This window comes from Opisthorchis viverrini, assembly GCF_000715545.1.
Source record: "Opisthorchis viverrini unplaced genomic scaffold opera_v5_1, whole genome shotgun sequence".
Taxonomy (NCBI): Eukaryota; Metazoa; Platyhelminthes; class Trematoda; order Opisthorchiida; family Opisthorchiidae; genus Opisthorchis; species Opisthorchis viverrini.
The window spans coordinates 2,584,405-2,612,112 of record NW_008751657.1 but is presented as its reverse complement, the minus strand read 5'-3'; the positions used below and the strand labels follow the sequence as shown (position 1 = coordinate 2,612,112).

The 27,708-nt window shown below is 42.4% G+C and overlaps 1 protein-coding gene across 1 annotated transcript in view; it reads right to left on the bottom strand.

The window, feature by feature from the left end:
* The window catches only part of T265_12437 (hypothetical protein), a gene marked incomplete at both ends in the record, with an annotated part of 73,893 nt that overhangs the window by 30,128 nt on the left and 16,057 nt on the right, over nucleotides 1–27,708 (bottom strand). Inside the window, 9 exons of the mRNA XM_009163853.1 lie at nucleotides 1,291–1,479; nucleotides 3,708–3,799; nucleotides 7,057–7,241; nucleotides 9,827–9,957; nucleotides 10,532–10,741; nucleotides 11,959–12,070; nucleotides 16,199–16,707; nucleotides 22,321–22,451; nucleotides 26,761–26,995. Coding sequence (XP_009162117.1) covers nucleotides 1,291–1,479; nucleotides 3,708–3,799; nucleotides 7,057–7,241; nucleotides 9,827–9,957; nucleotides 10,532–10,741; nucleotides 11,959–12,070; nucleotides 16,199–16,707; nucleotides 22,321–22,451; nucleotides 26,761–26,995 — 1,794 coding nt within the window. The remainder of the gene's footprint in view (nucleotides 1–1,290; nucleotides 1,480–3,707; nucleotides 3,800–7,056; nucleotides 7,242–9,826; nucleotides 9,958–10,531; nucleotides 10,742–11,958; nucleotides 12,071–16,198; nucleotides 16,708–22,320; nucleotides 22,452–26,760; nucleotides 26,996–27,708) is intronic.

Sequence of the window (27,708 nt, the reverse complement as noted above, 5' to 3'; positions counted from 1 at the left end):
TATATATATATATATATAATTTTAACAGGAGTCTCAAGTGAAGCCGATTGAAACTTTGGCTTACGATGTTCCTCTCTAACCGAGATTGTTGTACGAGGTCACCCATGTTTCATTGGGTACGGAATTCGGGAGTAATATGAGTAGTCCACTCACCGGTCATTGTACCGAATTAAACATGAGCCAGTCTTTGTGCAGCATATTCCTTTGAGGAAAAATATCACAAACGAGGGACTAAGTCGAGATTCAGTTGAGTGCAAATGGTGTACAATTTGGATTTAAGTAGAACATAAGGTTGACAGAAACTTGGAGAATACGCCTATCTGATGAGCTCCAAGAAAATCAAAACCTATAGTAAGCTGTCGAAGAGCTTACAGCTGCTCCATAAGTGTCCTGTTCCTCCGAAAATTTCCACTCGTTTGCGAAGGGAGATGCTGCATACATGATACTAATATTCATGATACACAATACATGATATTATTCATACCATTTTATAAAGGTAAATTGTTCCATTTTTACATGAGTACCATCCTTTCTCTTGTAAAGTTGATGAAAATACCCTTACCAGATCATAAAAGTTTTTTTGGTGTATACTGACGAGTCTTGAAGCTCTAGTACGATCACAGTTTATGTAGGCTCCATGTTGTCGTTTGTCTTCAACAAGCGGAAAGATCCGTACTATACACGTAGGGGCCTGTTGTTAACGGCCTGTCTACTGAACTGGCTGGCATTCTATTTTAACCCACCGATGGCTTGCTGTGGGTGAGGATCGAGTGAGAAGACTTAGGCCTTCGACTCGAACAGTTCACTGTGCTCCAAGTAACTCTAAATATATGCTTCCAATGAGATTCAACAGATGCAGCTTCTGAAGTAAGTACGCGGAACATGTGAACACATCTCGTCACGTTCCACAGTGGGCATCCACAATATTTCTCTGACGCAGGAATTACTTTTTCTTGGGTAACCTGTGCTTTTTGTGTACCGAGTTTCAAAATCTTCTTGGGCTAGCATGTTTGTGTCAGCAGTTACAGCCCCTGTGTTGAGACCCGCTATTCTTTCATCCGTAAACCATGTAAAACAGCAACCAAATTAGCAAAAAGGAGAGGTTTACGCCGCTTCCGGTTCCGGATCACAGTCGCTTCGACAGGAGTTCTGCAAGAGTGTCTGATTCACGCATAAGAACATGATCCAGATTAAACAATCTAGCAGTTGTGTTACTCAGATTCTAAGCATACTGAGCGAATATGAGAGAGAAGTTGAATTGAATAGTCACAGTCTGGTTTGTCAGCTCACCTCTTCGGTCATTTCAATCAGGCGATACTTGGCGCCAACTGCGTTTAGCTTTGACCGATCAGCCACGATGTAGTTTTGTGAAGATTTGAGTTTGAAATCACCCATATTTTCCTTGGCTGCAGCTATGGCTTCTAAGTCTTCGGGGTCCTCGTAATCAGCCACCGGTTTCATGGCGTCCAGCTGTTCCCACTATAACACGGAGAGTAGACGAGAGTGAATGGAACAAACGATAGAATTAGGCAATCTGGACTACGCTTCTAAGCACTACAGAACGACACACGTTTATTTGGCAAAGTTTGGTATTCTCGCGCCCAACAAGCTTTATGACTGGTAAAGCAGTCTTGAGATAGTTGATCTGACCCACCATGACAGTGGTCTACGGAAACTAGCGGAAACAGGGACTGTTGTTGGTTTTCCTTCTGCAGAGATACGAAGCAAAAATGAAAGTCGATCAGGCTGTTTTCTAATAGAGCGGAGTTAACAGTAGTTCTGGTTGTCAATAATACGTATGTAAATTATGCGCATCCCAAATTCGTAGCTCGTTGAAGCTGTGAAGAACTACCCAAAAGCACCGGTTGTCTGCATAACACAGCAACCGTACCTGCATCATCCTCGTCTCACAGGACACGATGTATCAGAATACTATTTCAACTGGAACCAATCTAGCTCTGTGGATCAGTTAATTCCAGTAGATAAAATCGGCTAGTTAACCGATGACCTAACAAGACAGATCGACTACTTCCTACATTTTTACTGCACCGTCAATAGATCATGCTGGTAACATACATTCATCTTGACTTCCATGATCACAAGCATACATTGTACGTGACACAATCAACGAGGTTTTTGGCTTCCGCTTCCGCTTCCACATTTTTTTCTTTCTGGACATTTAAATAGACGTCATAGATTTTATACAGTCAATCACTCACTTTAAAGATCTTTCAAGTGCCGTGGAGTGTAATCCCGCATCATACGATACGAAGAGCTCGGCCACTGGAAGTGTCTCATTCTTATAAGGACTTGTCAGGTGGAGCACAGCTATAGACCATGTAGCTCATTGGCCGACAGCCGGAAACCGCCAAGCAAAGGTCCAATCTCTCCCACACCCAATTAATGAATCGGAATAGAGAACTAAGGTCTCATGGGGATGGGTTTTCTTGGAATCGAGTGGGATCACTTCAAATAATATCAGTACCTCTCAATATGGATCGAGGGCAAATAAAATGTAAGCGAATTTTGTGGAGAGCCATTCACCAACCAACATTCACACAAGAAATTTCCCGTGAACGGTTTTATTGACGAAACGGCGTAATCGTCGGGGAGTTTTGTGCTAAAAATCCACTCATCATAATACGTAGTGGTACTTTGAAGTCATCACTTGACCAAAATCTCTCATCACACCTGGAGCATCCGTCATTCTCTTGGTCGCACTATCGAGCTGCGGTTGTGGCCGATGAATGACTTGGTTGAAACAACATCGCAGGGGATACACTATCCCACCACTTTGCCTGATTTCTACATCAGTAAGACAATGACATTTCAGGCAAAAAGATTAAGAAAAACCTAGGGAAGCCAAACGAGCAACAAACAGACACTACTCGTGGGGATAATGTTGGTAGCTCAAGTAGCATAGATATTCTTTGGCTTGTTCGCTGTGCAGGGAAATTCGATTACAAACGTTTCGTCACCAATCAAGGTGACATCATCAGTGCGCTGTTGAGGTGCCTAGTGAGGCGTATCGATGGGTTTGTGGTTGTTACAAACGTTTCTCACCAATCAAGGTGACATCATCAGTGCGCTGTTGAGGTGCCTAGTGAGGCGTATCGATGGGTTTGTGGTTGTGCACAACCACTATTTAATTTGTTTGGAATAACGACATGAAAATTTGTGGCAAATGCTACTTTTCACGAAATAAAACTTATATTATCATGAAATCTTGATGCGAATAACTGGTGCAGAGGGCAAACATTAGAGAGTAACTGATCTCCTCATTTAGTTTCATTCGAATTAATTTGGTAAATCAGTAATCATTCTAAAATGGTGATGCTTGCCTTCACCGAAAACCAGCTAGAGAAACTTGCTTTTATCAAAACGAAATTTTTCTTCCTTGTTACCAGAGGGTGTAACAGTTGAATAAGGGAGATACAGTAACGTGACTTAATAACGAGCAGCTGGATCCATTAAAAGTTATTTAACAGAGTCAGTTCGTCACAAAAACATGTTTAGCCTGTCTGCTGAATTTTCAGCCAGAAATTTTCTCTAATGTCATGCGGCTATTTCACAATAGACTGATCATATTCAAAACCAGGCCCACTATAACTAGGATACGTTTTGAAAAGACGTCATGAACTTGCCTGCTGTCGTCTTATTTCCCGTCTGCGTTGTGCCTCCTCAAGCGCGTGAAGCTTGCGAGCAACTCGCAATCCGCGAGCTCCTTTCAACTGCTGCTGGCTGCTATCTGAACTAGTTGTGGTCTGGTCAGGGTTCAGATCCTGAATAGACGAATGCCCTGGAAAGAGAATGCGTTGATTGTCAACTTCGGAAAATTTGGTCTATTGTGGCACAAAGGACAATGAGCTATCTCTCGCAATAAAAAAACATAAGAACAATGATCAAACTATCCATTTCGATGGGTTTCAATCTTCCTAAGCCTTGTTCAAACTTACCTTGGCTCACGGTCTATTTACCTTTAAAACAAGGAAATTCAAATGCTTGGATGGAATTGTGAGCCAAATAAAAATACAGTGAGCATGGTTTTATAGATCTTTATTGTTCATTACCCTTTTCTTTATTTTGGCAATGCGAAGTCCCTCTTTTTCCAGTTGCCGATCCAATTTCCTAACTGAGATTTTGTCCTGTAAATAAGGCCAATCTATACTAAAAAGCTAAGAACCACTGTTCAACCGTTTAGTCCATGTTGAAAATCATCAACAGTGAGCATCTTACAAAACCCCAGGGAGTTCCAAACCCGTTTCCTCACTTGCTGACAGACTATACTCACTAGTACAGAGTTAATTGTTTTTCCTAAATGTCAAACAACCACAGTCGTTAGCAGCAAATATTGCACTTCTCATTGTATTTGAACGACTTTTTCACCTTTGAGCATTACAGCCAGAAACCCAGACTGTTAAATATGTAATATTCAACAAAAATCTTAATGCTATCTTAATGCTATAATCTAATGCTATACCAAAATTGCATTGATACCCAGCCAAAGGTAGGCTTTTCACGACAAATTTAGAGATTCAAGGAACATACTTCAAAAATTTGTTATTTATTTCCAAAAATATCCTCCTGAAATGCTCCCCAGGGGAAAGATGCTCCAGATAAATGAGCTTTATTCTACTGGTGAACTGCCGTTCTAGCCCGGTTCAATGCGAATTTATCACCTCAAAATCGCGGCAAAACCTAACGAAACGTGTTTTAATTGCCAACAACAAAGCATGACCCTACTGAACTCTCTTAAAATAAATATTAAAACAAAAAAATTTCTGGTCAGGAGCATCATATCTGCGCGAGTGTAGAGCTGTTTTTTATCCTTGTTTTCCATTTCAAGGATTTCTGCTGTGAAGAATCGGCTGTTATGTTTGCTTTGAGTGGCCATTATGTGATCTTAAAAGGCCTCGGTAGGGCGATTGTTGAAGCCTCCGGGAGGATTTGAGATATTACTTGTAATTCAAACTCTGCAATGTCCACACCACTCAATGAACTTGAAAATCCTGGTCTTTTTAGATGGTGGTGATAGCGTACTCGAACTTACCGACTGAAAGTTCCGGGGTTCGAACTCTGCTTGTCGACTGTTCCTGTCTAGGTGTGGGAAACCTGACAGTATCTCAGCCCTCCTTCTTCTTTTGGGTGGTATGGTAGCTAGGCACTGAAAGGTGTTTACGGCTGAGCGATTTTTTCAGGCTATTTAGTCTCAGAGATTTAGTGAGTATGCAAGTCGTAAATATAATCGCCCATAAGATGACGAGTGAGGGGATCATTCAACATTAATGAGCAGTTCTGGTCCTTCAGGGACTACTTGGAATTAAAACTGCTCGAGTTAATAAAAAAGTCCCAAGCAAGAAGAAGGGTATGGTAGCACTGAAAGGTGTTTACGGCTGAGCGAATTTTTCAGGCTATTTAGTCTCAGAGATTTAGTGAGTATGCAAGTCGTAAATATAATCGCCCATAAGATGACGAGTGAGGGGATCATTCAACATTAATGAGCAGTTCTGGTCCTTCAGGGACTACTTGGAATTAAAACTGCTCGAGTTAATAAAAAAGTCCCAAGCAAGAAAAAGAAATCTCATCTACGCTGACGACGAAGGCAAGAAGTGCCGCTTGGTTCTCAGTTCAGGAATATCTTATTTGAGGAAATCGATTGTCGGTTTGACAGTCCCTTGGCCTGAAAATGTAGACAAACCTAGTTGAGCCAAAGCGATAGTTTGGCTACAAACTATTTTGACTGGCACCTTGAACTAGCTTGTGGATTCAACAGTAGACCGCCACGGCCACAATCACTAGTTCCGTCTGTTTAATCGTACAGTAACCGACGGCAGCCTAACAAAAGTTTGTCGTAAAATCGTTAGGGGAGAGTCGATCAAATTATGTATAAGTCAAGTCTGTTCAAGACTGATAAAAACTTTATGCGAGACCATCATTCGTATTTTCAGGGCCTTATGCTTGCTACACAGTGTACAGTGTACGGCCACGAGTGGCTGGTCAGCAGTGTGATTGACTCGCACTTAGACAGGATATAGCGCCGCTCATCCTTCAATCACGGGATCCACATCACGGGGTCACACGTGTTGACTGGCTCCTCGAGCAACGACTTCTCAGATAGAAGTTCCACTCATCGGGTGAAGTTTATTCTTCCACTGGGCTACTTATATATTGTTGGTAGTGTGAAGAGGTTTGGGATTTTTGTGGAGATTTCGTCCTGTAAGAGAAGTTGCTCGAGGAGCCAGTCAACACATGTGACCGAGTGATGTGGATCCCGTGATTGAAGGATGAGCGGCGCTATATCCTGTCTCAGATAGAAGTTCCACTCATCGGGTGAAGTTTATTCTTCCACTGGGCTACTTATATATTGTTGGTAGTGTGAAGAGGTTTGGGATTTTTGTGGAGATTTCGTCCTGTAAGAGAAGTTGCTCGAGGAGCCAGTCAACACATGTGACCGAGTGATGTGGATCCCGTGATTGAAGGATGAGCCGCGCTATATCCTGTCCAAGTGCGAGTTAATCACACTGCTGATCAGCCACTCGTGGCCGAACGGTTAAGTGTTCAAACTACTAGCCGGGAGGTCGCGGGTTCGAGACTCTTCGGAGTTTCGTGAGATGCGCACTGCTGATGATTCCCAATAAGGATGAAACAGTTGTGCAGTGCTTCTCGGCTTTTCAGCATAGATTGGCTTCACTTACAACACGAAATCTCCACAAAAATCCCAAATATTTTCACACAACCAACGGTGTACAGAAGTCTCCCATAAAGGACACTCACAAGAGACGAACAGAATGCCTTTAAGCGCAAGGAGCTTTTTCATAAGGCATGCTGCTATAAAACCACAAAAACTAAATTTGACTGTCAGCGTTGGAAATTACATTTGAATTTGCACGAGCAACTGTGATATTGCCTTGTCGCATAGAACTTGTAACGAAAGGATATAATCGTTAACATTTTCCCAAAATCAAGAGGGAAGTAACAAGCGATCGGATGGTCATAAACCAAGGCGATACATCGAAGGAGTGGGGATGAATTTTTGAATGTAAATCCACAACCTACTGTTCACAGGGCCACGCAGATCCAACTTCGTTTCTCTGGCCACTTGTTTCGCCATTGTCTGTTTCATTTCCTCTTTTGCGATTGAATGTTCTTCACCCAATTTGTTTGTTCGCAGTGAACTGACACAGTGACCAGTACCGAACGATTTGACAACTATGCGGTCATAGTCCAGCGGTTTACGGAAACTGTGTTTAAAAATCAGTGAAGGGTATAAGTTTAAATATCAGATTCTACGTATTGTTAACTTTCAATCACCCCCACTCATCTGCGTTTCTGGAGTTAGGGGGAGTTATGTCTGCGGGTGCTTTCTGAATGAACCACACCTAACACAGCTGCTGCCCGCAAAAGATGACAACTTCCGTGGGCATGAGAGATTCGGACCAACACGAGGTGACCTTGTGCGCTTCTGAGACACAGTACAGCACACACGTGTTGTCGTCGATCAGTCATTCTTAGCCAGATTAATCTACGCTTTCCAGCCCTGCACAGGCCTCAAATTATTGGGTATCACACCATGCCACTGTCCGACACGGTGAAAAGCAAAATGTAGCCATCCGTATTGACCAGTGCGAAACGGAATTCACTGTTCCTGCAAGCAACAGTTTGAACTGAGTTAGGATAGTCATATACGTACTATCTACATGTACGTAACTGCATGCATCGGGCGAAAAACTTGGAAGGTTAACCGAGGTTTTCCCCATAACTTCACCCGTAGTGAATTTCGCCTAATGGTTTCTGGTTGGCAACTAACGAACCCCATCGAGAAACCTGAATTTACCTAAACCGTACTTCAGCTGACTGGCCATTTCACGACAAAACCATCACTCGCTTCACTGAACTGTGTGGATCACGCTTTGACTGATGCCTCGCAACTTTTATTTGAGAACCGCCACCAGAACAGCCTTGAAATTATATAAGTTTGTAACGTCATGCACTCTGTGCTCGTGTACGCAACAAGGTCACAGCTTTGTGCAGTTCGGGACGGCAAGCAAAAACTTCACGAGACAAAACAGAAACCAACCGTTGCGGATGAGAGGTGTAATGCACACTTGCTTTATTATTATTTTTTTCACGCACTTATCCCCTTGGGGCTACAGAGCAACTATACGTAATCTAGAATCTAGATGTATATACCAGTTTTATTAACCGTTGCGTAACATTTGTTCGCCAGTTAACTGGACTGAGAAGGCTTCCAATTTTGATGCGACTAAATTAACTTTAAGCTAGTACTGTCCATTTGCAGCTATGAGTTAAAAAACACCAAGCACTTCGGACTACAAACTAGGAGAAAACGATCAAGGATGTGACTCTAATTTATCTCACCATTTGTTGCGGTATGTTCTTCAACGGTAAATCCAGTTAGGCAGTAATACGCAGGAGGGCACAATAACCTGGGCTTTTACGTCACCGTTGTGACGTACAGCCCGCTACGACGAGCATTTCAGTGGGTGATCGTTGTGCGTTTTTTTTGGTGAATCAATAGACAGTCCTAATAAATGACTCATTTCAAGAGTTGTCCTTCTGAAATCAGTTGATCTTTCTTGACCAGTCATTCGCTAAGATCTGGATAGACACTAACATGTGGTTGGTTACACAGTTATTCAGTTGAATACGGTCAAAAACCTTTCACTGTTCATTGCTGAATTGAACAGTTCACGCATGTAAACAAAGCAGTTGCTAAAAGAATGAACTGGCCTGATACTTGTAATAACTCCAACCTCACAACCAATTTAAATAAACTTAATTTTCCTCAGGAATGACTATCATGTGTGACTGATGTGACCGAAGCATTCGGCACACATGGCATAACTGGTACCCAATGGTACCACAGCACAGACGGCGGTATTCAGTGCTGCCTTCAGTGAGGTACTATTCTGTGCACCTTTAAAAATTCACCGAGAATCTCTGATTCTGGACTGCATGTTGTTGGTTCCTATAGGTACTCGCATTAGTATTGTCCTCATCTTGTTCGCTTTATTTTATTCGATTTATTGTTAAACCGAGCAAGTATACTTTTCTGCACAACCACGTGAAGGGTGGAAGAGAACCAGAGGCGGTCAAACAATGACTTGGCAGCGAAGTATGAAGGTCATTACCAGCAAACTCAGCTGCGCTGGTCACTGCCGTCTTCCTGGATGGGGACCCCGAGATGGGCCACATCAATGGCTAGAGACATTGTCAGACATGACCCAGTTGCGCCCTCAATGGCGCTCGTGCATCCAAGCTATTGCCTTCAATGCATAGCTCCTTTTCCAACCCCTCCCCCCCACCTGACAGCCCACTGACAGTGCTGGATTTATGCACCAATTTACCAGCTCGCGCGTGCAATGCGCAGCTACCTCCCCCCTCCCTCAAATCATCGGTGAACGAAACTGCGGCAGCTACAACCACTGTACGACGAGTACGCGGTTATTACAGGTGACAGTGATGATGATGATTCTGCACAGCCTCTCTTCTGTTTGTGTCGACTCGATGAGCTCCAGTTCGCGCAAAACTCCCGAAACGCAACAAAGAGTTTGAGAAATTTGTGGTTATTTCCTTTTTAACGCCTGGTTCTGAGGACCGTTAGGTCCTTTCTAGAGTCACCGGTGAGTAGGAAGAGAAATTTGAATATCAATGATCAACATCTGGCCAAAACCCATTTATCATCTAGTTGACACAGTATGGGCCCAGAAAATTTGTGTTTTCTGTTCTTACAGCGGAACACGTATACCACATTCATCATACCTTCGTGGTCACCGAGGTTGCATGAAACTTTCAGATAACTCACGCGTTTTCCAGCTTTTCTAAAGCTATCAGGTATTTTTCTGAATTCCAAGCCGTTTCCCTGTAAACCAGGTCAATTTTTGCTTTACGGTCCTTGAGCAGGTCATCTCGTATATGTGGGACCAAGTTGAACTCCTGTGAAGTTAGATAGGGAGAAGCACTTGATGACCGAATGATGGAGATTGGTCAATGAGACCCAACGACAAGTTGAAAAACAGCCACTGAAAATATCGGAGGACTTTCCACAACCAGGTACAGATCTCACAACAGCCGACGTAATAAATCCAAAAATACACTAAAAAGCCAGTCAGGTGACCGGCATTGTGTACTGCTTGGTGAGCCACAAGAGCAACTGCAATGGAAAAGTAAGAATTATCTATAACATTAGACAAAAGATTCTCGGATTACAAATGCAGCGCGTGCATGCTAGGATCGGCAGACAAATAGCCGAAGATATGTCCCTCGAAAAGAACCAGAAGGAACCTTGAAGGCTTTGTTGTTAATATTTATGTAGCGTAAGAACTTTTGTGAGTATGTAGCAAACAAGTATTGCACATCAGACGAAGATCGGTGCTTCGTGCTACCTGATAACTGCCAAAGTAGTTTGTTTTTCAACCTAAGTCTTGTGGTACAGGAGCAGAATAGCCCCGAATAGTATTTCGCCAGTTAGTGGCATTTATTAGACGAGCTGAGGTGATCACAAAATTACCTCCTTTCCCAACCGAATGCGTTCCGGCAGTTTCTCGTTTTGTTCCTTCAACTGTTTGAAACGTAATCGTAGTTCGGTAACCTTCCGGCGCGTTTCTGCCTTCTTTTGTTCAGCCAGACTCATCAGTCGATCATATTCTTCTTTCTGCTTGGCTTGTTCGATGCTGTATGCTTTAGGGTCCACAATATCATCCACCGGCGGTTGGCTCTCCTGAAACAATGAAATGGGAAACATTAAAAACGACCCTGTTGAGTGCCCTTCCCGTTTTATTGGTGAGCTTTTGCATGTGCGCATGATATTCCTTCATCTGTATGGCGCACAAATGAACACTTCTGATAACGGAATTGTCGTACTTGGAGTAAACGGTGCAGTGAAAATGACCGTTAAGCAACCAGATTGCTTGTTTAGGCTGTCCGTATGGCGGTTGGCCTCCTGAAACAATGAAATGGGAAACATTAAAAACGACCCTGTTGAGTGCCCTTCCCGTTTTATTGGTGAGCTTTTGCATGTGCGCATGATATTCCTTCATCTGTATGGCGCACAAATGAACACTTCTGATAACGGAATTGTCGTACTTGGAGTAAACGGTGCAGTGAAAATGACCGTTAAGCAACCAGATTGCTTGTTTAGGCTGTCCGTATCTGAATTTGAAATGAACTAAATTTAGGTTTCACAAAGTGGGCTATTATATCAAACAACACATGCGAGGACCAGTTATGAAGTTTAATGCATGTACCCCACTTTTTCCCACCACGTGCGTAATCAACAGTGCCACTTTTTCCATAGCATCAGCACCGACTGCTGAAATAGTGGATAGAATCCGTCCGCAAATTTTCTAATTATATTTATACGTCTGCACAGCTGTTTTTTTTTCTCGGGATACCTTAACAGACGATGTTGTACGGGATGCAACCGGAAAACACCTCTTGTGCTATTCTGTTCGCTATGTGCTATTTTCATTTCATCCGGGAAAAAAAGCTTATTCAGATAAAGAAACGATTGAAGGCAGTAGATTTTCTTGAGATTGAAATTCCGTATGACTCTGTAGATTTTAATCAGTAAATCTGTCAACGTGCACTGCCACATCCTTACATAAATTGTTGCTAACTCAGGTAATATAGACGATCGTTGGTTTGTTCGCCGAGCCAGACGTTTAATCTCGAATCAAGGTGATCACATCAGTACCGTACAACCACTGACGCAACGTTGAGCTACTCGTCATAACGACGCACTGAGTGGGTCACCCTGACGGGTAGTGAAAAATTTAAGAGCAAGTTATCCACCGCAGTGAACAAGCCAATGACCAACACTTTATAAGAGGTATGGGGATTATAAAGGTATCGGAATTAAAACATTAGAAGAGGGGTTCTTGGTTCAAGTGCACTGACATTCATGACGATTGGGCGAAAGTTTGTTGGTAGACTTACGTAAGCTGAAGGGATACGGGAACGATATTCTTTGATTTCTTTTTCTTGCAGTTCTTCCGACATAAGTTCGTAAACGAAGAATGTGCCATCTTGACTCACGCTAATCAGAAACCTGTGGACATATGAAACGATTGGAGTATAATTTTTCTACGAGACCCGAAGCAGTTAGATTTTTGTCCGTTTATGATCAGTAGGCTGAGAAAGTTTGAGGTTTTGAGGTCCTGGACCGCTACATAGGGCACTGAGCCCTAGGTGAAGATCTTTCAGTGATAAACGTCAGTCCACCGGCACAACTGTGTAAGGGTACTTATGAATTAGTCAAAAAAATCACCGTCCCAATGACACTTTGAGTGACTGGTCGCTTCATTGCGTGTCACAAACACTACATCCTGTCCCCGGACAATACGTTTTCATTACATTTCATCCCAGGATAATTCACTCACTGAAGTTGGAACCATACGACAATGCGTCCATTTATGTTACCTAGTCTAAATTGTTGGTTCAGAATTGTAAAAATGCAAGAAAAATATCTCCTACGTCAGATTATGTGATCGAAATCCACATCTACGTAATTTTCGGGCAATTTTTAAGTTGACATATGTGGTGAAAGTATATCCTGACATCACGTACAAAAAAAACCACCTGTTAGCAGGTGGTTTTTCGGCTATTAAATGGTAAAAGGTCATATTTCGGGGCAACATAATTTCGAAAAACTATTTTCCGCCACACAGTTTTTACGCTGCTGTGTTATTAGTGGGATTATTCCGAAATTTATTGAAAGTGTCAGTGGCTGTTAGGTATAGACACTGAGTGCGATGTGTCTGCAGACTGGCCGGGGCTTCCATGCATAACTGGACCAATATCGCTCGCGCCTTCTTACTTTGTGCCCAAGGTAACAGGTGACAAATGAAGCGCAAGGACATAACCATGATACGCTGTTTGACGTTGGTAATGTGTTGGAATACCGGTAGCTCGGGTGCATTAGTTGGTAGTTGATCAGGTGGCTGTTCGCCGAGCTTGGCAATTGATTTGCAAACGTTTCGTCACCATTCGAGGAGACATCTTCAGTATGCTGAACGCTGAATGGTGACTAAACGTTTGCAAATCAATTATCAAGCTCGGCGAGCAGATCAACAGCCACCTGGTCAACTACCAACTGTTTGACGTATACATTGTGGAAAACTGCCACAACCTATATACTAGGCCTAGCCTTGTCATACTTTCAATGGCGCTCGAAATCACTACAGACTCACACTGGCAGCCACATGAGCGATGAATTACGGCTAACAATTTACACTACCCGTTTTCCACAGAAGTCTTGAATTCAAGCCAGCAAGAAATGAAGACAAACAGCAGCGGTCGGTACCTTCCTCAAGTTAGGACGTCTGGATAAGTTTCGTAGGACTTTCCGACAAACTCCTTACAGTGGAACGTTAACTAGAGGTTGCGATAGGATAATAAAGAAGCATCATAGAAATAAAAAGATGACCACTGATGTGGTTGAATAATCTATTACGCTTTTTGACAATTACGTCTTCTTTTAGGGAAATATTCCAAATAAGTTTTTCAGGATGTAAGGTATAACCATTTTGTGAGCTGTCCTGATATCAGAAACCTCTGTCAACTCAAATCAATTACCTCTAGTTGGTTCAAAATAGCTAGGACGAAGCATCTTCCAGCCTACCAGATTTTTAAGAGTAGCATGAATAGTTCCAAATTCTTTGGTGATTAAAAGAGCATACAGGAACGAAAAGCATTTAGACTGATTGACGTCTCGGCCCAAACGACCAATAATAGAGACGTGGCTTCCCCTAATGATGCGTTCATGACACTCAAGAGTTGGGAACAGCAAAATGAACAAAGCACCGGCTTTTTAGCCGCTAGACTTGTAAGACGGACGGAGGCATAAACAGAGCGAATTCTGTAGAGTGTCTGAATTAGGTGGCAATAAATTCATAGCAACTGCTACTCAGGTGCACACAAAAATGCCTTTTTGCAAGTGTTCAAATATGCAAATAGGTGGTGCGTTAAGTCAAGCCCCTGTTCAATTACATGTCGTAAGCACCTGGAACACTGAGCGAAAATCAAATGAGTGTTTTTATTCCTTTGAGTGATGACGTGACTTTTGTAGGAGGTAAAAGTGAAGTTCACTTCCGACCTGTGTAAAATGACACGACAATCAAAACACTGAACCCGACGAGAGTAAAATTAGAGCAGCGGGGAGTAGATGACAAGGGGTTGGTGATGATAATGGTCGAATTCTAATACAAATGAGCATTTATCAACATAAAAGTTTTAGAGGTAGCAACATTGTGAAACTATGCTGATCCTTCATCTTGACGATGGGGATTCTGCGGGTGATTCGGAGTGCATTTTGATACTACTAACTCATCTTGTAGATTAAGCATCGTCAGTCCCGATCACAACTTTCATCCAAATGACCAATCTCCCCTTTATCATCCTAGTGGTTTGTTCGCTTTGACGTGTTGTGTTCATCAACCATTGGGTTGTACAGCATGAAATTTTCAACGACGTCAGTATTTTAGTTCATTTTTCAGTCGCAAACGGGTGCAAAAACACATGAATTCAGTGGAAACGCATTGGTTTGTTGCTGCCATTGGTGATACCTCCTCTTAGTTCAAAAACGTCATCCTTGATCTCAGTTATTTAGTCGGAAGTTACGAAGACGTTAGCTGCTTTCATTCTGCGGAGCACTGCTTGAATCGATGTTTGGAAAAGTGGTTCCATCATGACAAGACGAACGGAACAGGTCGACATGAGGTGGTATAATGGAACCATTGAAGGAAGGAACTTTTTGACTTCAAAGTAGACAGTTCTCCGTTGGCACTTTGATGAATACGTGCGCCTTTCTGGAAGGGAATCATTCTTGAATGGTTTCGGAAACTGCTTTATAATGAGGACAATGCACACTTCATGCACTGTGTACGCTGAATGAAGGGGATTCATCGATTTACTGGACCAAGAGAGTTTATATGGAAAGCCTTCGATTAGTCCGAGGATAAGAAGCTATTCTAGTTCTGTTGATTAGGTTGTGCATCTGGTCAGTTACAAACCTAAACCCCGCACTTTTCCCTTCCCTTTATTCAAAGTCAAACCAAAAATAACAGACCTATGGCGCACCTTCTTTGTTTTACCATAGGCTTTCTGTTCCTTCCTCTCTGGCACTACTAACTGGTTAGAATTTTTGATGCGGCTATTGCAGCTCATCGTAAACATGACCTTGCAACCCTTCAATGAACGACTACCAGCGGATGTTAGCTCGTGCATTCATTTCCTTCAGGTTCGGAGTAGGATGGCTTTATTGCCTCAGAGAACACCACAGGCGATGGCAGGATTGGAGTCGGTGTGAGTGTCACGGTTGTACAACGGCTATAGTTAACCAGAAAAAGCACTCATCTTGATGCGGTCACTCAAGCGTTGCTTGCAGAGGACGGCGATAAGTTATCCTTAGGTCATGATGCAGACTGAGTGCACCGTTTGATACAGCTCTAGGTGAACGCCTGAAGCTGAAGCTGGACAAAATTGGCAACGACTTAATGTGAACGTTTCAAGTATTAATAAGGATGAATGGGTATTATGTGTCAAGAGAATTCACAAATTGCTGTAAGGGCAAAGTAAACGAAATCTTATGCCTACGTTTGCAATCTGAAACAATGAGGGGTACCTTCGAAGAAGTGGAGGTGAATTGACCGGCCAAGGACACGTTGGTGAAGGGTCACTGGATAAGTGGTCACGACACGGAAAAGGTTTGGACTAGCCGCACCATCATTAGAATTGGTCTGGAAATTGCTTCATCGACAACTGACAGCGCTATTAGCTTGATGTTGAATAAGCTCCAACCAGCTCCGCTTGTGACTTAAGTCACTGAAATATCCGAATTTATTCCTCTTTGTAACACCGTTATCAGCCGAACAAAGCATGTCTGTTTGATGGTCACTGCTTTGTTGACTGCCTGAACTGTCAATAATTCGCTCAATAGCAGGTTTTCTGGAGATATAGCCTTAGTTTTGGCAAACTTGTTGCCAGCTTCAACCAAAATGTAACAGTGTGATAGCTTTGCAACCGAAACGTGATGGGCTGCTGAACTGCTGGCTTTACTATCCGCAGAAAAGTTTCCAAGGATCGCGTTACCAAAACAACCAGTTTGTTGGAGCCAGTAGTAATGAAGCAGGAAGGAATCCTTAGCTGAAATTATTGAATATAAAACGTGCATACTTACTTCTCATCATGAGTGAGTGTAATCCGGTTGATACCCCCACGCAAGTTATCGTGTGTTCGGAGTAGCCAATAGTCTCCCAAACTTTTGACATCAAAAGGTTGTCGCAATAGCTGCACGCGGACACATCCGTCCCTGAAACCCACAAAAAGCCTGTTGCCTGAGGCTGAAAATGTCCAGTACGTAATTGCGGTTTCAGAGTTTCTCAAGAATTTGGCAGACTCATGCGGGTGTTCTTTTGGCAGTCTATCTGCAAGTCCCAGCTCTTTATTTTCTACCTCCCCGTCAGACACTGACGAATCCGCAGCTTCGGATGCTCCCGTCGTCTGCGACCCAGGTTCGTCCGGCGTAACATCCTCTTCATCCTGTTCGTTCGTTCCTTTTCTCATGAGTGCTCGTGCTCGGGCAGCCTGTTCTGCTCTTTTATCACGCAAAAATTTTCGTGTTTCACCGTCGGACATTGGTGCTTCGCCGATTTTGCATTTGTACAAATAGCCGGAATCAAATTCGTCCTTCGCGGAAGTATTACGATCAAAAACAATCGAAAAAGATACCCTGGATGGAAGCTTTCGACTACCTGACATTTTAAAGCATTTAGTTTTTTCCTATTCTTAACATCTAGAGCAAAAAGCATATAACAATATACCTTAGGGGCGAACTACCACCGGAGAGGATTATTATCTGGAAGAGATGCATAAAACATGGAACTGAAAGTTTGATAAGCCAGAGTTGCTTGCATTTACTTCACAAAGCAAGGACTACGCTGGTAGTCGACTAGTTTCGGTCTTTCCTCACAATCTGGCATATTGTCCAGGCTCGGCGCTAACGGCGCGAAATAAGTGGGGCCAAAAAAACCAATGGCATTTACAAAACATAAGATATAAGAACTTAGTCACTAGAATGGAATGAACCGGAGAATCGACCAGTCCGTAATTAATATAAGAACGCCAAGGTTAAATAAGTGAATGCTCTAGTATTTTCTGATGAGCTGTTTCTAGCGTGTTTAAACAGGTGGTAGCTGTATGCATTGACCTTGCCAACATTTGACTTGGCCACTAAACTTCCACTGTGATTTGGACCGTTTGAATTGGCCTAGGCGTTCGAATACGTTCACATATAGGGATCTTAGTGCACATACAACAGCAGGAATTTGAACGAAGTGCTGCTGTGTATCAAGTGACGCGTATTTCGGGGAAGCTCAAGAATGAGCTCACGGACCACAAACAAGAATATTCCGGGCCAAATCGACTCCCGTGGATGAAGATCAAACTGTTGTTTTTCTGTCTATACTAGGGACGGTTTAAGTTACGCATCCCAGCCACAACTATCCAAGCTTTCAGGAGCCTCACCTGTGAATGTAACTCTGGTCAAAGCCGTTCGGTGCGCAGTACTAAAGAGACAATATCTTGTTCAGAATCTGGATACGATAAGTGCTACGCCAGTTGTGAAAGCAGAGCAGAACTACATGGTATCCGTTACTAGTGGGCTTCTATTCTAGTATACTGAAGTCGACTTTATATGCTCACACATAATCTGCAGTTTAAAGAAAACTCAAAATTAGTCGATCACTTAAGTATCTGGCACGCAAACCCAATAAAAATTGAGATTTATATAACTGCAAGTTTGGAATTGTTACAACCCTTTCTTAGTCGATAGCACATTCTACAGGCAGAATGCAGCCGAGATTGTATAAAAAAACTCTAATGTATAGTCGTGTATAGTTTCGGTTATTCGTATTCTAGAGTGGGAGGAACTGAACCTCCCTGATTCAAGTAGCATTGGGTGAGTATTCGATGGCCGTAGATGCACTGAGTGTCAGCTAGAATTAACAGCATATCCAGAAGATTTACCAAGTTTCTTCTGGGTCAAACCGACATTCCTTCAGGAAAACTCGTTGACAAAGTCAGAGATCTAAGCTAAATTCAAAATTTTCTGCGTTTTCCATGTAAACTCTAAAAGCGGTAGAATTACTGCTCCTTTACAAACCAAATGTCCTCTCATTTTGGTTGGAATTAAATTTGATATTAAGAATAGACCAGCCCCAGTTGCCTACCACTATTAGCTGTCAATAGGACACATAGGTGGGATTGATTTGCTTATTCCTCTGAGATAAGATTTGTGAGTAAATAGGGTAGCTCATAGCTTACCAAAGCTACGAAGCGCAATAGACCACAGGGTAACATAAGTGAGTGTTTTCAACTTTATGCAAAAGAGTAAATTTGGCAAACCGCGTCAAATATGGGTTCAGTTAAGGCATAAGATTGGGGGGAACTTGGGTATTGCGTCTGCCTGATAAGTTCCGAGTAAGGTAAAACTGTTAGTGGACTGTCAAAGAGATCTCAAAAACCTAACGAGTGGTGTTTTTTTAGGAGAGATTACACTACAGTATCTCGGACATCTTATCAAATGGAGAATGGGGCGCAACACACCATTCAGATGGTTGCCGGGATCTCTTCGACCTCAGCAGCCTCATGAGTTGAGTTTAACTTCTGTAAAATGTATTGCCATGCTGTTGTATCGTACCAACTGAAACACGAGGTGGCCTGGTGCAGCACGTTCAGTTAATGTATTGCCATGCTGGTTGTATCGTCCAACTGAAACACGAGGTGGCCTGGTGCAGCACGTTCAGTTGAAGAAGAACATCATAAACAGGAGATTCAGTTAGTTCCAATGTGGAAACCAAACAGGCATGGAAATGAGTGTATTTCGCTAGAAATATGAAGCCACCTCTTTGCGGCACATTCACTTGACGAATACCCCAAGGGTGAAATTTAGCTGGGATTCAGCTTATTTGAGTGGTACCACCAACTTAATCTAGCAAAGACACAGTTTCATTTATATTTTGCCTCGCTTTTCGTGCCTGGATCCCTGCGTGGAACTATTAACGGTATTTGTAAGGCAGTTTTCGTGAAAAAATCTAGTATAGTTATCCCATTGCCCAGTATTAAACTACTCTGCAGCAGACCAAGAATACACAAACCCTGTTTACTGGCACTCTGCATAGCCAAACAGAGATATTACTTTGAGATTAACTCCCTGTCCACTTCTGAATACCATATCTATGGCCATTTTAGAAGACATTTCTTCACGAATAAATAGCATCTCTGGATTCTTACCTTCGATACGTTGGTGACATGCCGTTAACCTGGGACTTTACGAATGATTATAACTCGACCTATTCTGCCATTCATTTTATGTATGAGGCAGATGGAGAATGGAGCTTGAAGTTCCTATGAAGGGAAGCATGTAATCGGAGATTCCAGTTTAGCCGCTACAATAATTTTACCAGTTGGTCCTCTGAAAGTAAGTTGGAATTAGATAGGTTATCTCCGAGTTACAGCAACAAGGATTTGAACATAAAACACCCTGTCTAGTGAACGTGTTCCTTTCCTAACACATCACTACGCAGTGGCTATTCAACGTGCTTCTCGCAAAGAAGCATCAGACCAAACGCCTAAAAGCAATTTAGTAGCGCTTGTGTTACAGCCAATAATGATGAAGACTTCGTGCTGCCGCTGGAGCCAATCTACGCTGAATGCTGTCTTGATCCATACTGGTAGTCGCCAGTGGTATCATCTCACAATACTGCATGGAGTTTCGAACCCGTAACTTTTCTGCTAGTAGTTTAAACACTCAACCGTTCAGGCACGAGCAGTTGATCAGTACTGTGCAGATATATAGAATAAATCATTGTTTCTCTGTCTAACGTTTGGGGGAAACATAGCAATAACTTAGTTGGCAAGCTGAAACTTGCTATGGAATCAAGAATTTTAATTCTTGCTGCCACACTGTGCACCAGTTTTACTATTTCACTAATGCTCAGAGATGGGCTGCATTGTCTAGACCCTTCTAGGTTTATCCGTTCATTTTTCCTGCAAAGGGCGACAGGAGCGCTGTCAAAGCGGATATCTGGGCCCATCCGTATTTAAATCGTTATGGCAGTGACAGGAATAGGCACTTTGGATCTAACTTGACATTCGGATAATTCATCAATTCATTTGCGTACTGGTGCAGGACTCGTGTATTTATTGATCTCCACCTATTTTTCTCCACCCCGTACTCGCTATTCACTTTGCCACAAGCGTCGCAGACCTCCGCCACTGGTATAGCACCATGTGGGTGTATTTTCAATCGACCTTCTTACCCATGCGTGTTCGTGCGCAGGCCTCGGAAGGGACGACCGCAACCCACATAACCGAGCGAAACATTACACTCCGTTGTTTGGTGCTCGACCCTTGATATTACACTGTGCCGAGCTGTGACAGAGTTGCTTACTTGGTGGTGCCACAAGAGTGAAAGATTGAGGAGTGTTGTATAGTTTTGCTTACATTTGCTGCCTTTGATATTCAGGATCTTCAGACCTGCGTGTGATTCAAAGTTCCGTATCGGGAACCTCGGGATGTATTATTCCGATTTTATCACGTTTGCTTCTGACGGAAGGTGGAGTTGGATGTGGAGTGGCGCCCACTGTCGTACACGTGGTTAGCCAAAGAATGCCTCGAAAAACAAAATTCAGGGTACATTATGCGTATCTGGAACCATTGAGATCCATTGACGAGCTGGCTGTCAGATGTTTGCTCAAGTTCTGCACCACATTTGACTGAATACATATAAGTAAACAGTCATCGCTCTCCAAGCTCAATAGAGACAAAAGTCGGCTAAGCTGGAAGCATATTTGGACTGTGAAGCCTGTGCTTCTACTTTCAATTTTATTTCGATCTCTTTGGGTCGGTTTAACCCTTGATTTCCACATAGAAGAGCCAGTCGCATGTCTATCGAAAAAGTTCCTTAGCACCTAGAAAGAAGGTTTCCCTGTATCTTGTACCGTAAAAGTAATTCCACCGACTGACATGCATTAATTAATCTGTTGTTCATCTGAATTGAAGTGACCCCTGTTCTTGCAATGTAAGCTAATTTTTAAGATTTTTACGGTTGTTCTCCTTTGCGCATAACCATTTCTAGCTAGTTTGAGTTGGTTAAATAAGAGGAGACTGAAATTTTCTGCAGAAACATTTTCTTGACTGAAATTACCGCAACATGTTTTATACCTTTCCACTATAGGTTTCAAATATTAATACTGGAATAAGAATAGTATCAAACCATATTTGAAAATTTGGTGGATCTAGAATATTTTTCGGCGAAGCAAATGTACTAAAAATGTGGATGACTTGGGTGCATAAAGCAAATTGCCGAGTCTCCTGGGGGTTGGAGAAATTCACTAGTAAATTCTTCTATTCCCAGCAGAATACTAAGTAAAGCCGCTTATCATCCGCAATCTATTTATCACTGTGGTGGCATCACGTCACCAGTTATAGGGGTTTGGCTGGCATTTGCAAGACTAATAATCTGACAGTATAGAAGAGGATGCCACGGGTACTCTCAATGGGAAATTGAAAACGTCAGCTGCATCGAAGCCTCGTTTTTCTTTACTTCTGCATGCGAGACACCCAGATTGATGTCACCAAGCAACTGCAGATGTGTTACGGAGTTGTTTTACTGACGTAACGCAGGTCGTTTTGTTACCCATGATACAACTAGGAAGTTTGGATCTTTACCCAAAGATATTGATCTAAGTACCCGGCTGCAAAGTAGAAATACCCGGCGTGAAATTGATACAGGAGTACACATCTTAAGGAACATGTCACATGTACTGTGCTAAAAACTGAAGGATCAGAAGACTATGTTTGTCCAACCCAGTAATTTACCCCACGGAACCGTAGGTCTCTTGGTATCTCTTTATTTAGCATATAAGTTACTGGATTGACTCAAATTCAAGCCGCCCATTTACATATTCTACCGAAAAGGTCTTCCAAGAAAACATCAATCTAACTTCCGTTCTACGAAGGAACACCAAAAAGGGTCGGGAATGAACAAAGTCAGGGAAGCCCTGATCGAAATGATTAATTCTGCGCTTGGTTTATCCAAATGAGGTTTCGTCAGTCCGTCCTCCTTCTGTAAAATTGGAAATTCAAATCAATTCAGAAATCAGTGGTTTTCCGGAACACTAATATCAAAATTCTTTGGACAGTAAACCGATTAAACCTCAAACTGAAAACTGACGAATAATTCGAGTTGCACACATATCGCTAATCATAAGGATGAATGCAAGAGAGGAACGAACTTACCAGAGATAACCAAAACTCTTTGGGATTGTTTGGATCCAACGTGGCATAGAGAACTGTTGACGATTTATCACTATCAATGGGCGCCCAATTTGCTATCTCGCTCATCACACCTTGGCGGATTAGTTCTTCCTCTGAAAACGAAGGGAAAAGTAGAGGACATTTATTGTTATTCAGGGTCTGAGTGCTGTTCGTGTGTGCGTGTAATCGCCCAGAGGCATACGACTGCCGCATTCCCGAACTGCAGCAGAAATCCCACACTAACAAAGTGTGACGAGTTTTTGGACACAGTCTGCCATCCACGGCTAGTTGGTATGAATCTTTCCTACCTAGAAAGTTTCGCGGATAACCCCAGTGCCGTTCTAAAACGGCTACCGTACAAAGGGCACGGTGCCAGAGAATCCAAGTTAATGCATATCTACCGTACTTCCATACTGGGAGAAAAAGCATAACATTAATTGAGGGATTCACTTACGGTCAAAACACTGTACATAATCGAACAAAAAACGGATCGACATTTATCGAATTGCTTGACAGAGCGTACAGCACAATACTTCCCTTGGGCAACTACGCAAATAACTGCAAATGTTGGAGGGTTTGACAGGTCACTGAACTGATCAAGAGTTTTGATTCTGAGTGTCGCTATGTCACCGGAGCCTAAGAACTCTGTTTGTCCGTGGTTTACAGGTACACAGAATGTTTTGAAGCATTGCACCCAGTTGCCATGGTCCTGATCTCGTTGCAACGGTTTTTACTCTTGCATTTTTGCTCAACTTCGTCAGAAACTACTTTTCACGCAGTCTGCATATTTACATTCACGTCGATGCAGCTTTTTTCAGTCTTTAGGCCAGACTGACGTCAGAAACTTTGTGAGGTATCATTTTCATCTCCACCTTATTGATTCTGCAATTTAGTTTAACGTCAAATGAGACTCAGATGTCACCTACAAGTGAGAAGATGCGTAAATTATGACCGAACTTAGCGGATTCCCCTGTCTCTATCGGTTCTTCCTGAAGTGCACATGGTTCAAACAGTTTCCAATTGTTTCGCACTAAATGTTCATTTACATCCTTTTGAACATCTGTACGACTTGTATTAGGGCAAATATAAACCAAAATCAAGTATTCTATAGAGAGATATTATGTCCGGCTAGTCGAGAAAAGGTTCTAAACGCTTATGGGCATAGTAGCTTAGTTTGTACAGGGAAGACAGTATTGTAGTTATATTTATCTGGTCTTTGGAATCAGTCTTTGAAAATGAAAGTAGTTTTTCTATCATACCCGTATATCAAAAGCGATTTTGAACAGGGGAAGTAGAATTAAGCTCCACAAGGATCCAATGTACCACAAGAATCGTTGACTGCTCTAGTACGCCAAGTTACCTAGGTTGCTAATAAAATATGGTTCTTCAAGCCGACAAATCCGAAGGTTTTCGAAACATCTTTTAATGACAATATGAAACGAAGTCTGGGAAACGTGCGTGTCAACTTGTGGTCTGAGCTTGGCGGTACATCAAGGCTAGATTTGGCATCAAGAAACCGGTCAAAGCAAACTGATAACGTGGCCGAACGGCTGACGCGTTTAACGACAGCACGAGAGAGGACTGATGTCATCTTTGGAACCCTTTTCTGCCGCGACCTACGCTGACGGACAGAACACATTCATGGTCAGAATAGTGTCCAAAATAGAACCACGTCACAGAACCCCTAACAGTAGTATTCGGATAAATAGCTAACTAATGCAACGGGATCTTATGACAGTTCGGTTGATGCCTGGATCTCCCTTTCGGGTGCGCGATCACTGTTGTTGTATGGGTTTCTGATGGGTAGGTTCACACAGTCGTTATCCAAAGCACCAATTAAAAACGGACAGTATCATTATTTGGCTTCGCGCATGAGTAAAAGGATTTGTGGGATCAAAATTTACCTAAGACACACTTTTGGTAAGTCTCTATTGAGTTACACACAACACTCACTCTAGTTCTATATAGATGTAGGCTATCTGGTTTCTACCTCTCTTGCGTTTATAGAGATCGACTAGTGATCATTGGATTAAAAGTGCCAAAAACATCCATAATATGTTAAAACCAAATTATGACTACCAACCGGTGAAATATACGAAGAATGTTCTCTGATATGGGAACACAGTGTACAAATTGAAGTACTGAAGTTAATTGTGAGTAGCGTCTTATGGCTGCAGTTTGAACCATCGCTTCCTCAGTTAATTAATCGTCATTTTTATCTTTTTTTGTGCGTGTCAACTTGTGGTCTGAGCTTGGCGGTACATCAAGGCTAGATTTGGCATCAAGAAACCGGTCAAAGCAAACTGATAACGTGGCCGAACGGCTGACGCGTTTAACGACAGCACGAGAGAGGACTGATGTCATCTTTGGAACCCTTTTCTGCCGCGACCTACGCTGACGGACAGAACACATTCATGGTCAGAATAGTGTCCAAAATAGAACCACGTCACAGAACCCCTAACAGTAGTATTCGGATAAATAGCTAACTAATGCAACGGGATCTTATGACAGTTCGGTTGATGCCTGGATCTCCCTTTCGGGTGCGCGATCACTGTTGTTGTATGGGTTTCTGATGGGTAGGTTCACACAGTCGTTATCCAAAGCACCAATTAAAAACGGACAGTATCATTATTTGGCTTCGCGCATGAGTAAAAGGATTTGTGGGATCAAAATTTACCTAAGACACACTTTTGGTAAGTCTCTATTGAGTTACACACAACACTCACTCTAGTTCTATATAGATGTAGGCTATCTGGTTTCTACCTCTCTTGCGTTTATAGAGATCGACTAGTGATCATTGGATTAAAAGTGCCAAAAACATCCATAATATGTTAAAACCAAATTATGACTACCAACCGGTGAAATATACGAAGAATGTTCTCTGATATGGGAACACAGTGTACAAATTGAAGTACTGAAGTTAATTGTGAGTAGCGTCTTATGGCTGCAGTTTGAACCATCGCTTCCTTCCTCAGTTAATCGTCATTTTTATCTTTTTTTTGCTGACGGGAAGCATGTGAATAACGTCTAGGAAATTCCAGAAACATGCCTAATTAATTAATCTCATTTTTATCTTTTTTTGCTGACGGGAAGCATGTGAATAACGTCTAGGAAATTCCAGAAACATGCCTAATTACTTAGTATTCCTGAAACCTAACGTAAATGAGTATTCCTCCTTTGCATCTCTTTGCAATCAGATTGCTCGAGTCCCACGGAGCTTGTCTCTAAATTCATTTTATCTTCCCGTTCAATAGTACTCCCACCTGTAGACAAATACTACAGCAAATGCTGTCTGCAACGAATCACCATCCATGTGCTTGTAAGCTTGTCGAAATTACGTACGGGTGCCTGAATATCCTTTGAGTATAGGCATCAACTAAGACATTTCATGATTAACTATGGTAGTTCCGGGGGCAAAATACTTCGCTCATAAATTATGTGTGGAACGTCAATGTTTTTTTGCCTTAACTCATTGCTGGGACAGAAAAATGGTCCTCTGCCAGTAGCAGCAACTTAAGTGGTCACCAACTTCACAGCTTAAGAAGCAACAAGTTAAATTTTTCAGAAGAGATTACTCGGGTTAAGTAGGATACTGCACCTTTACTGAGGGGTTCACTATCTGGTCGAGTGTATTTTTTCTAAGAGTTTCCCTAAGAGAAGCTTATAGTTTGAGTAAAAAAAGGTGAACGCGTATGTACTGAGGTTAAAGGTTCTTCAGTGGCTGTGACGAGGTCCAGTCAACATGTGCTTTTCTTTATGATTGTCTGAATAAGCTAATTTCCATTCCTTATATTGCCTAGATTAGTGTACAGCACAATGAGAGTAATTTTTTCTAAACTATGTGAATGCCTAGCAGAGTAGTGGGTTATCAAGAGGAAACGACCTTGCTAACGGAGACATTCGACCTCTCTGGCACATTCAGTTATTGTTGACGGAGAAGGACAGTTTGGTACTCTTCAGAATTCATAGCCGCCCACAAATCCTGAAGCCCTTCTTACAGGGGGATTCCCGTTTTTCACCCGATCTGGGAGTCAGAAAACCACCAGCCTCAGGATATGGGCAAATTTGTCAAACAAGAATGACGAGACACTACAGCAGTCTGTGGTGGCCTCCAAACCAAAAACAATCCGTCTAAGCTTGTGTGACGCATGACGTTTTCTGAAAAACACCAACCCAATCAACACGTCACATTTGACCCAGCCGATTTGGTCTTCTTTGCACTACACTATGGATGATACAGTACAGCGAGCATGCGATGTCGGTTCTTTTGCATGACTGTTTCCATAAGATTTCATATTCATACGACAATGGAGAATCGCCTCTATATCTAACAAGTCTAACAAGGCTAATACTAACAAGACTAATAATAGAGGATGGATAAGTACAAAGTGTGCAATGAATGTTTCTAGCGGAAAATCTCACCTTCATCTAAAAGCCTAGCTTCTTCTTCGGTCTCCGGCTCATGCTGAGCCCTTGATGCTCGCAGTTCTTGTCTGATTTTCTTCTCCTTTTCGTATCGTTTCAACTTTTCCGCTGCTTGTTCTTCATGTTGCAGCTGAGACTTGATGCTCAATAGTTGATAGCCACCATTCGGATGGATATTGGGTAAAGCGAAACTTTTGTTCCGGTCTGCTTCTTCGACTGACGGGCAAGGATACTGATCGGAATAGGGACAGAGTAAATCTATTAGCCACTCAGCTGCAGTGTACTACAATGACAGCAAGATTTGTACTTTAAAGTATGATCTCGTGATAGTTATAACCAACGGGAATCTTTTTGGTCAGGAGCAACAACCAAGAGCTTTTTCTTCCACCGCCTCCAAGAAACACCAGGAAGGATTTGGTCCAATATTGCTGAAGTTTTCCTGATAACTGGATCGGTGTGGTGCCAGCAATTTGCGCTTCCAGTGACCTAATACAACAGTAGTAGTTGCGTTGAACAAAATATGAGTGGAAGTTTCTGGAAAGCCTGGGGGGAGATTTCCACTAAGAGGTAATCTTATGAGGGGCATTCCCATATGATAACATATCGTATCTGTCAAGATTTGCGGAAGTATTTTTCCACTTCTTCTGAACAGGCGACTTACTACTGCCAGCTTCACAGCCGTTTATTCATTTTTTAGAGAGAAGCTGCAGCTAACTGCTGAATCTACCCAAGAAAACAATGTTTAACCACATAATTACAATGGTAGATTTTATTACAGTCTCGAATTGAAACGGCCGAATGTATCATCACAAAATCTTCTGAAGGGACGTCATCCTCTGGTGGCCCCACTTCTTTGTCATATCCGTCATACAAGCTTCACTGATCCCACATCCGCTTTTTTTCGATTCGCCTGTTCAGATCCTGGAATGGATTTCCGATGCTGCG